The sequence below is a fragment of the Acinonyx jubatus genome, chromosome X (genome assembly GCF_027475565.1).
Source record: "Acinonyx jubatus isolate Ajub_Pintada_27869175 chromosome X, VMU_Ajub_asm_v1.0, whole genome shotgun sequence".
Taxonomy (NCBI): Eukaryota; Metazoa; Chordata; class Mammalia; order Carnivora; family Felidae; genus Acinonyx; species Acinonyx jubatus.
This window is the reverse complement of record NC_069389.1, coordinates 120,824,985-120,834,089: the sequence shown is the minus strand read 5'-3', so window position 1 is coordinate 120,834,089 and position 9,105 is coordinate 120,824,985. Positions and strand designations below refer to the sequence as shown.

General features: G+C 51.0%; 1 protein-coding gene across 3 annotated transcripts; it reads right to left on the bottom strand.

Moving 5' to 3' along the window:
• PRRG3 (proline rich and Gla domain 3) lies at positions 1-8,864 on the bottom strand. 3 transcript variants are annotated; one of them, XM_053201830.1, is made up of 4 exons: positions 8,715-8,864; positions 2,946-2,984; positions 1,745-1,905; positions 1-1,358 (listed from the first exon to the last, which is right to left on the bottom strand). In XM_053201830.1, the coding sequence occupies exons 2-4, from the start codon at positions 2,950-2,952 to the stop codon at positions 831-833; spliced, it is 696 nt and encodes a 231-aa protein (XP_053057805.1). In that variant the 5' UTR covers positions 2,953-2,984; positions 8,715-8,864; the 3' UTR covers positions 1-830. The 3 variants fall into 3 exon arrangements, with proteins under 3 accessions (XP_053057805.1, XP_053057806.1, XP_014942117.2); XM_053201831.1 differs by lacking the exon at positions 8,715-8,864 and adding an exon at positions 8,185-8,431; XM_015086631.3 differs by lacking the exon at positions 8,715-8,864 and adding an exon at positions 7,912-8,015.
• Positions 8,865-9,105: the final 241 nt, after the last annotated feature.

Here is a 9,105-nt window from a genome sequence, read left to right as displayed (position 1 = left end):
GCAGTTTTAGCACAGCCAGTACACATCTGGAAAGCCAAGGTCTTCAGGAGGCCAAGCACACTAGAAGCAGAGCTAGCCCCCAGGATGGCAAAGTTCATGTGGGCCTCGTGTTCAATCTGGCAGCCGGGCCCCTGCCTCTCATCCTTCACACACCCTGCCCTCCTTCCGGCTTGCTCTAGATATTCCTTTTAAAAATCTGGAGTCGGGGCAGATGTTGGGGCAGGGGAGTATCACAGAGCTGACTTCCCCCAGTCACCTATAAATGGCCCATTATATTGTTTTGTTTTATTGTGTTGGTCATTTATTTGTTATTACTGTTTTTGTTTTTTGTTCAGTCCTGTCCCTGTCCTCAAAATGTAAGCAAGGACAGAAAGCACAGGACTGTTGAGGAAAGGGTGTTGCTGAAGGGCTAGCTTCTCTCCCTCATCTCTGTGGCCTAGGCATCCAAACACAGACAGGTCTCCAGCCAGCTGCACAGCCCCAGGGCCTGAGCCTATGGACATTCTGGCCACAATCAACTCAATGGTGTAATACCTTTGGCATAAGAGAAGCCAGTTCCTGATGAGAGGACAGCATGGCAGGAGCATGGGAGCTTCTGGAAGAGCTGGACTCTCTGGACTGTAGCTCTCCCCAGGGGCTTTGACGCAGGTGTGTTCCCTACCCCCCTCCACCTGTCTCTGACAACTGACTTCCTACAAATCCACGGTTAGGAAATTATTTGGCAACAAGGAGGCTAAGGCTGTTTTGTGGTGGCACAGTCTTTAAGAAGTTAAAAATAAAATAAGAGACCCCTGAAAGAGGCTTTCATACTGGACAGGACATGAGTTCTACTACTTGTCTGAGCCAGGGTTGGTGGCCACTATCTCCTCATACTTTGGGGGTGGGTCACTGTAAGAGACACTTGCCTCCTCACTGCTGCTCTCCTGGGGTGCAGTTACCTCCTCGTAGGATGGGGGAGGGGTGGCACTGGACAGCCTGGAGAGAGAGAGCTCAGGGAGGTAGAGGGTGCTCTCAAGGCGGACCGTGGTTCTGCCCCCTCGACTAGGCCCCAGCACCACCTGAGGATAGCTCCCTGCCTCACGGTGCGCAGAGGACTCCCCCTGGCTATGCACAGTGCCCCGGTACACCATGACCCGGGGGAGGCTGTGCCCTGCGCGACTGGCTAGGTACCGGTTCTGAGCATACGAGGGGTGATGTCGTGTGGCTTTCTGCAGCTGGCACCTCCAGATGATGAACAAGGCAATGACAATCAGCAACGCCACCCCCAGAAGGGGAACGACCACATACATGGCATCTGGGCTTTGTGTAGGGTCTCGAACTGAGTAGACTGCATTCGGGTACCCCTTCCAGAACTCCATCTACAAAAGAAAAATGGCCACTTACATTTATATGCAAGAGCTCATGCCCCAGCTGGACCTCAGAGACCTTCAGCAAGTCTGGTGTGTTTGGCAGGGCCTGCAGCTGCTCCCCACCCTACTGCATCTGACTGGCTTCTGAGGCCTATCAGAGAGGCTATGTAATGCACCCAGGATAAAGGACAACGCTCCCAAGTGAAGAGGTCCCCATAATCAGGCAGCTGGGACTCTGAAGACATGTTGTCTGTCCTTCTATGGCCCCAGTGGCCCTGCCTTAGACTGGACTGGCTTTCCTTTATTGCTTCTGACTGGTGTGAGATACCAGGGCCTGCTTTTGTTATTCCTGAGGCTCCCCCTGCTCCCAGAAGCTACCCCAGAACAGTACATGCCGTTTTCTCTTTGTCCTCAAACACCTCCTTGACCTCCTCATAGCTGCAGACCTCCTCCATGCACTCTCGCTCGATGGTACCCTGGCGCAGCTCCTCCAGGAATTCATTGGCACGAGGGAACCGTTTCAGGACAGAATGGGCATTCTTGGCCTCCAGAAACACTGAAGAGAGAGCTGCACTGAAGCCTGGAATAGGGAGGCACCCAGGGGCTCCTTCAAACCAGACTCAGCCCAGACACAGAAACACAGTGACAAAGGAAAGCAAGACACAACCAGTGGGCAAGACACCACCCCAGATATGACTAGCCCCTTGTAAAAGGGATGAAAGTGCCAACTTTCTGTGATGCCATGATGTATCTGCTTAGAATACCATGAACCCAGCAAGACTCAGGCCTCTGGTGTTATGGAGGAAAATGGGATCTGAGAGGGAGGTGCATGTTGCACAAGAACAATGGACATGAAGGATTTTGAGTATTGTAGTCAACACAGAGAAAGTACCCAGTATCTTCTGCCTCACCTCAAAAAGAGAACATCAGAGCCCTTATCATGAGAATTGGCTCCCCTACAGACTAATGCTGGTGACCAATACCAAATCACCCCATAGCAGTCTACCAGGGTGGGGTCCGTCCACCTGAAAGGCCACCTGTGCCGTCATCAACAGCCTACCCCCAAACAGTCTACTACAAACCCAATCTGGGCTAGATCAAGGCACTGGATGCATACGAATCTAAGAGTGCCTCTGGAAAGAAGGTAGCAGGGAGAATATAAGTCTTTGTAGACTGGGCACAGATGCTTCCTGCAAAAATGTCATTGAGTGCTAGGCATATCGACCTATTCCAAAGGAAGGGACCCAGCTACAGTCAAACTACCTAGCATAGTATCAGCTATATGCCTCCATAAGCCTGAGCTCGGTCTCCTGCCAACCAGCCCCTTGCAGTGAAGCAAGCAGGGCTTTACCAACAAGCAGGTGCCCTTTTCCATGGCCTGTCATAGTAGTTTCTCTCATAGTGGACAAGTGAGCACATACTCCAGAAGGGAACCAGAGTTGAGAGGACAAACCTGCTACCCAGACGATGAGACAGGGGCCACAGGAACACACTCAGGACGGGAAAGCTGGAAAGGACTTGAAAAGTAAGCATGCACCTTTCCTGCGAGCCCCTGGGTAGGCCCTTCACCCTCAGCCTGGCCCCTGGAAAACTCACCTGCCATCGCTGCTCCCTTAGATCCCGTGTCTCACTTGCCTGGCAAAGGAGAAAAGCAGAGTCACAATTAAATCACACCCCCAAAGCCTACAGCGCACCCGTTTGACCCTGAGATGTGGCCCCTACCCCTGCTAGCCTGGTCAAAGGTCAAAGCAACACCTCATGAGGCACATTACCTCCTAGGCCACTCACAGCTCTATTACTTTCCATACTTCCCCAAGCTCTCTTTCCAGAGTTACCTGCCTGAGGCCCAGCAGAGCCCAAAGCTAACCTTTGGGCTCTTTCTCCCACAAACAGATTCTGAGGGTCTAGAAGACCTAACGGTTGACTTCATTCTGAAAGAAAGAAAGAAAGAAAGAGAAAGAGATAAGAAAGAAAGAAAGAAAGAAAGAAAGAAAGAAAGAAGAGAAAGAAAGAAAGAAAGAAAGAAAGAAAGAAAGAAAGAAAGAAAGAAAGAAAGAAAGAACTTCCCACAGGCCAAGTTTCTTCTTTCCTCACCTCTCTCAAAAAATCTTTGCGAAAAACTGAGAGCTTTTTCCCTGAGATCAGGAACACGACAGAGATGTCCACTGTCACCGCTGTTGTTTAACATAGTGTTGGGAGTGCTAGCATCAGCAATCAGACAACAAAAGGAAATCAAAGGCATCAAAATTGGCAAAGATGAAGTCAAGCTTTCGCTTTTTGCAGATGACATGATATTATACATGGAAAATCCGATAGACTCCACCAAAAGTCTGCTAGAACTGATACATGAATTCAGCAAACTTGCAGGATACAAAAATCAACGTACAGAAATCAGTTGCATTCTTATACACTAACAATGAAGCAACAAAAAGACAAATAAAGAAACTGATCCCATTCACAATTGCACCAAGAAGCATAAAATACCTAGGAATAAATCTAACCAAAGATGTAAAAGATCTGTATGCTGAAAACTATAGAAAGCTTATGAAGGTAATTGAAGAAGATATAAAGAAATGGAAAGACATTCCCTGCTCATGGATTGGAAGAATAAATATTGTCAAAATGTCAATATTACCCAAAGCTATCTACACATTCAATGCAATCCCAATCAAAATTGCACCAGCATTCTTCTCGAAACTAGAACAAGCCATCCTAAAATTCATATGGAACCACAAAAGGCCCCGAATAGCCAAAGTCATTTTGAAGAAGAAGACCAAAGCAGGAGGCATCACAATCCCAGACTTTAGCCTCTACTACAAAGCTCTCATCATCAAGACAGCATGGTATTGGCACAAAAACAGACACATAGACCAATGGACTAGAATAGAAACCCCAGAACTAGACCCACAAACGTATGGCCAACTCATCTTTGACAAAGCAGGAAGGAACATCCAATGGAAAAAAGACAGTCTCTTTAACAAATGGTGCTGGGAGAACAGGACAGCAACATGCAGAAGGTTGAAACTAGACCACTTTCTCACACCATTCACAAAAATAAACTGAAAATGGAGAAAGGACCTGAATGTGAGACAGGAAACCATCAAAACCCTAGAGGAGAAAGCAGGAAAAGACCTCTCTGACCTCAGCCGTAGCATTCTCTTACTCGACACATCCCCAAAGGCAAGGGAATTAAAAGCAAAAATGAATTACTGGGACCTTATGAAGATAAAAAGCTTCTGCACAGCAAAGGAAACAACCAACGAAACTAAAAGTCAACCAATGGAATGGGAAAAGATATTTGCAAATGACATATCGGACAAAGGGCTAGTATCCAAAATCTATAAAGAGCTCACCAAACTCCACACCCGAAAAGCAAATAACCCAGTGAAGAAATGGGCAGAAAACATGAATAGACACTTCTCTAAAGAAGACATCCGGATGGCCAACAGGCACATGAAAAGATGCTCAACGTCGCTTCTTATCAGGGAAATACAAATCAAAACCACACTCAGATATCACCTCACGCCAGTCAGAGTGGCCAAAATGAACAAATCAGGAGACTATAGATGCTGGCGAGGATGTGGAGAAACGGGAACCCTCTTGCACTGTTGGTGGGAATGCAAATTGGTGCAGCCGCTCTGGAAAGCAGTGTGGAGGTTCCTCAGAAAATTAAAAATAGACCTACCCTATGACCCAGCAATAGCACTGCTAGGAATTTACCCAAGGGATACAAGAGTACTGATGCATAGGGGCACTTGTACCCCAACGTTCATAGCAGCACTCTCAACAATAGCCAAATTATGGAAAGAGCCTAAATGTCCATCAACTGAAGAATGGATAAAGAAATTGTGGTTTATATACACAATGGAGTACTACATGGCAATGAGAAAGAACGAAATATGGCCCTTTGTAGCAACGTGGATGGAACTGGAGAGTGTGATGCTAAGTGAAATAAGCCATACAGAGAAAGACAGATACCATATGGTTTCACTCTTATGTGGATCCTGAGAAACTTAACAGAAACCCATGGAGGAGGGGAAGGCAAAAAAAAAAAAAAGAGGTTAGAGAGGGAGAGAGCCAAAGCATAAGAGACTCTTAAAAACTGAGAACAAACTGAGGGTTGGTGGGGGGTGGGAAGGAGGGGAGGATGGGTGATGGGTGTTGAGGAGGGCACCTTTTGGGATGAGCACTGGGTGTTGTATGGAAACCAATTTGACAATAAATTTCATATATTGAAAAAAAAATCTTTGCACTTTTGAATTGGAAAGGATCTCAGAGAGATGGGGTCTTAGGTGAGGCCAAGCACACCAACAGTGACAGAGACAGGATGCATTTTGTGGAACTAACTTTGCTCACAGTGGCAAGTCCCAGATACCTCTAGGGACAAGCACGCTCCTGGAAAACAGGCAGCATGCATTGAAGAAGCAGGTACTGGCAAAGCTTAACATGGCAACAACAACTACGTCAAAAGTCATGGCCCAAACCCAGGTGACTCACTGTGTTTGTCTGCACCAGACACAGTGCCCAGGATCTTCTGAAACTAACTCTCTCTCTCCTCTCCTTGCATTAAGGAACACTGCGGTAGAGTACCAGGACAGTGACTGGCGTGACCAAAACTGAGATGCTAAGTCAATGCAAGGGTTGCCTCTAATGTGAACTATTGTCCAAAAGCCTCACTCCTGCTCAGGAATTATCCAGCCACAATGTAAACCATAGCCACAGCACACTGCTCTCCCCCAACACAGACTCCCACTCATGCACGTATTCCAGAGCACTGACCAAGCTGTCCACATCTGGGAGCAATCACCCTGCTGCTCCCCTCCCCAAGAAGAAGCTCTGGTTTTATGACTAACAGGATGTAAGACACGCGAACGGTATAACCCGCTATGCCGCCCTTTTTGCCTAGGCTGCCAGGAAGTTCAGCATTAACATTGATCACCAAGCACAAACATTCTAGAAGCCCAGCTGTTGAGCACATATGCTCCTCCTCTGCCACAGGGAATACATTTTTCTATTTAGGTGGTCAGAGTCTTATGTATTTTTAAAATATACCTTCTAATTCTTTTGGCAAACAGGTAGGATATAAATCAAAAATAAAATTAAAGCTAAAGGAAAAACAGCAAATATAACATCCATCTATGGAAACACCACGTCAAGGGGGATTTTGTCTTTTGAATTCCACAACAATCCCACCCAAAACTATCAGTGAGTGAACCTGTCAACAGATGGGTCTACCACTGTAAGATAAGTTGGCCCTCAATGTTTTAGAGTGAAGACGGAATATTAATACTAATTTCTGCTTCATTATGGATCTCTGGGGTTCCCCTAGGGCCAATGCCACTCATGAGGTGAGCCTAACAGCAATGGTTTTGACTGAATTAAATACGGAGCTGTTGTGTCAGGGTATGAAAACAATGAGTAAAGGCTGTACCAATAAGTGAAGATAGAAAAACATACGTTTCATTTTTTATCAAAGAGAACTGCAGTGTTGTTTTGTTCATTTGTATGTGGAAAAATTACGTAACAGCTTACATATAGCCACCTCTTGTCCCAAACACATCCGACTTTGGTGCATGCACACCCACACATGTCATAGCCATGGATGAGTGTTCTCCTGACACCTGATGAAGTCATTAGTTCATTTTTAAGCTTCAAACAAGCCAGGAACTCCCCCCAAACAGCTCACAGGGCATGGCCCACTCCATTAACAATTCTGTAGTCACCATCACTGCTGCTACTGCTGCTGCTGCCATGAAGCCGCCTCCCCTTCCTTCCCCAAAATTTAGCGCCTGCTTCTTCCCCTATAAATACACCATCAATAGGGCATTGCTATGGCAACAGCGAGGAAGCGTGAGGGCTCCACCACAGAGAATGCTGCTGCAGTCACGCATGTACATGTCCCTCCTACCCCTGGTGGATATTGTAAGGCTGATTGTAGGCCAGAGGAATTTTTAACCCACTCCCCTCAGGAACACAACTGAATCCTGAAAGCCTGGAAAGGAAGGAAGGCAGGGACTGGCCACCACCAAGACCTTCCTTAACCTCAGCCTGAGCTGAAGCTTCCAAATCAACAGCACTGTGAAACATCACTCCCAAAGTCCCTAGCATGGGGACAGGAAGCCATCAGAGCACCGGGTGTCCCAAGAGGTGGCCTCTACACCACTTCTCCAAATCCTCACCCTTTTCATTCCCCTCACTCAGAACTGGTCGCCAGGAAAGGCTTCTGTGATCAGCAAATCTCATGAGTCATCAACCCACCCAGTGACATGGAACTCCCAAATTACGCTCAAACTCAAACTCTGGGCCCTCCTTGTCCCCTTCCACTCATGCCAACCCCTAAAGTGCCCATCCTTGCCCACTGTCGCCCGCCAGCAGCGCCCTGCCCACGAATTCCAGCTTCTGGCCCAGCTAGACTCTTCTCCTGGGTCTGCTCAAGACCCCAAACGCCTTGGCCCGTTTGGGCCTCCAGATCCTCCCCCAACAGTGCCCCGCGCCCAGCTCAGTGGCCCTGGACACAGAACCATGCCCTCGGGGCTGGAACACCCAACCCAAACGGCCTCACCGTTCTCTGGGCCCAGGAGGCGGCCGCCCAGTTTGTGCACGCAGCCCGCCACCTTGTTGCGGCGCCTCTTCCAGCAGGGCCCCTGTCCCCGCCCACCTGCTCCCCGTCGGCCAAGCCCCCGGCCCAGCCCAGCCGTCTCCTCCCTCCCTCCCTCCCCGCCCGCCGGCCTCCCGACTCCCCGGGGGCCCCCAAGTCGGCCCGGCCAAGGCCAGGGCCGAGGTGCACCTGGAGCTCCCGCCCCTTGCAGCCGGGCGCCTGGGCCCTGCCCGTTACCTCGGCACCCCCCTGCCCCTGCTCTCCTCTGGGGACTCCGCCGCTGCCCGCCCCCACGCCCCGCTGCGCCAGGTCTGGCCTCGCGCCCCGCGCCTTGCGCGCCACCCTCGAGCGCCACGACCACCGTGCCCTGATCGCCAGGCCGCGATCGTCGCGCCGCACCGCGAGCCGGGCCGCCAGGCGGAGGACAGGAGAGGGGTGGGGGTGAGGAGAGCGGGCCGAGGGGGAGGGAGGGCGGGCCAGCAAGCTGGGCCGGAGGGGCGGCGGCGCGCACCAAGCACCGCGCGCCCGCGCCCTAGTCCGCCGGCGCCGCCCCTGCCCCCGCCCGTGCCGCGGGGGGCGGGGCCTGGTCGGCGGGCCAGGGGTGCACCAAGGACCCCTGGCCAAAGGTGTTGGCCCCGTCGTGCCTCCGGGCGCTGGCCCTCGGAAGCCCAGGCGCTATAGCGGGCTGGGGCAGCCGCTCCCAAGGCCCACGCGCCAGGGGGCCCCGCGCAGCGAACCCTCCCCAACTGTCCCCTACCCAGGCTCACCTGTCATTGTGGCCAGCCCGCCCCCGAGTGCCAGCCGAGAAAAGAAGGGGCTCAGGCCAGCAGCCTGGGCCCACCTAGCAGGGCTCCAGCGAGCCCGCAGAAGGGCTGGGTTGAGGCTGAGTTCTGCCAATGACTGGGTGACCTTGGCTTCTTCACTTACCTCCTCCCCACCCTGCCCTAGGACGGCAGGCTTCTCTCCTGTCAAATCTGGTAAATGGGGAGAATCCTGCCTCCCTCGCGGGGCTGCAGCGAAATAAAGGAGGAAATGGGCTTGGGAAACTCTTAAGGCGTAGAAAGGGGAGAGGAAGGGGAGCGCCGGGGGTGGGGGTGGGGGTGGGGCGGGGAAGGGGCTCAGGAGGCCGCGCTATGGGAGGTTCAGCATGACAGGAGC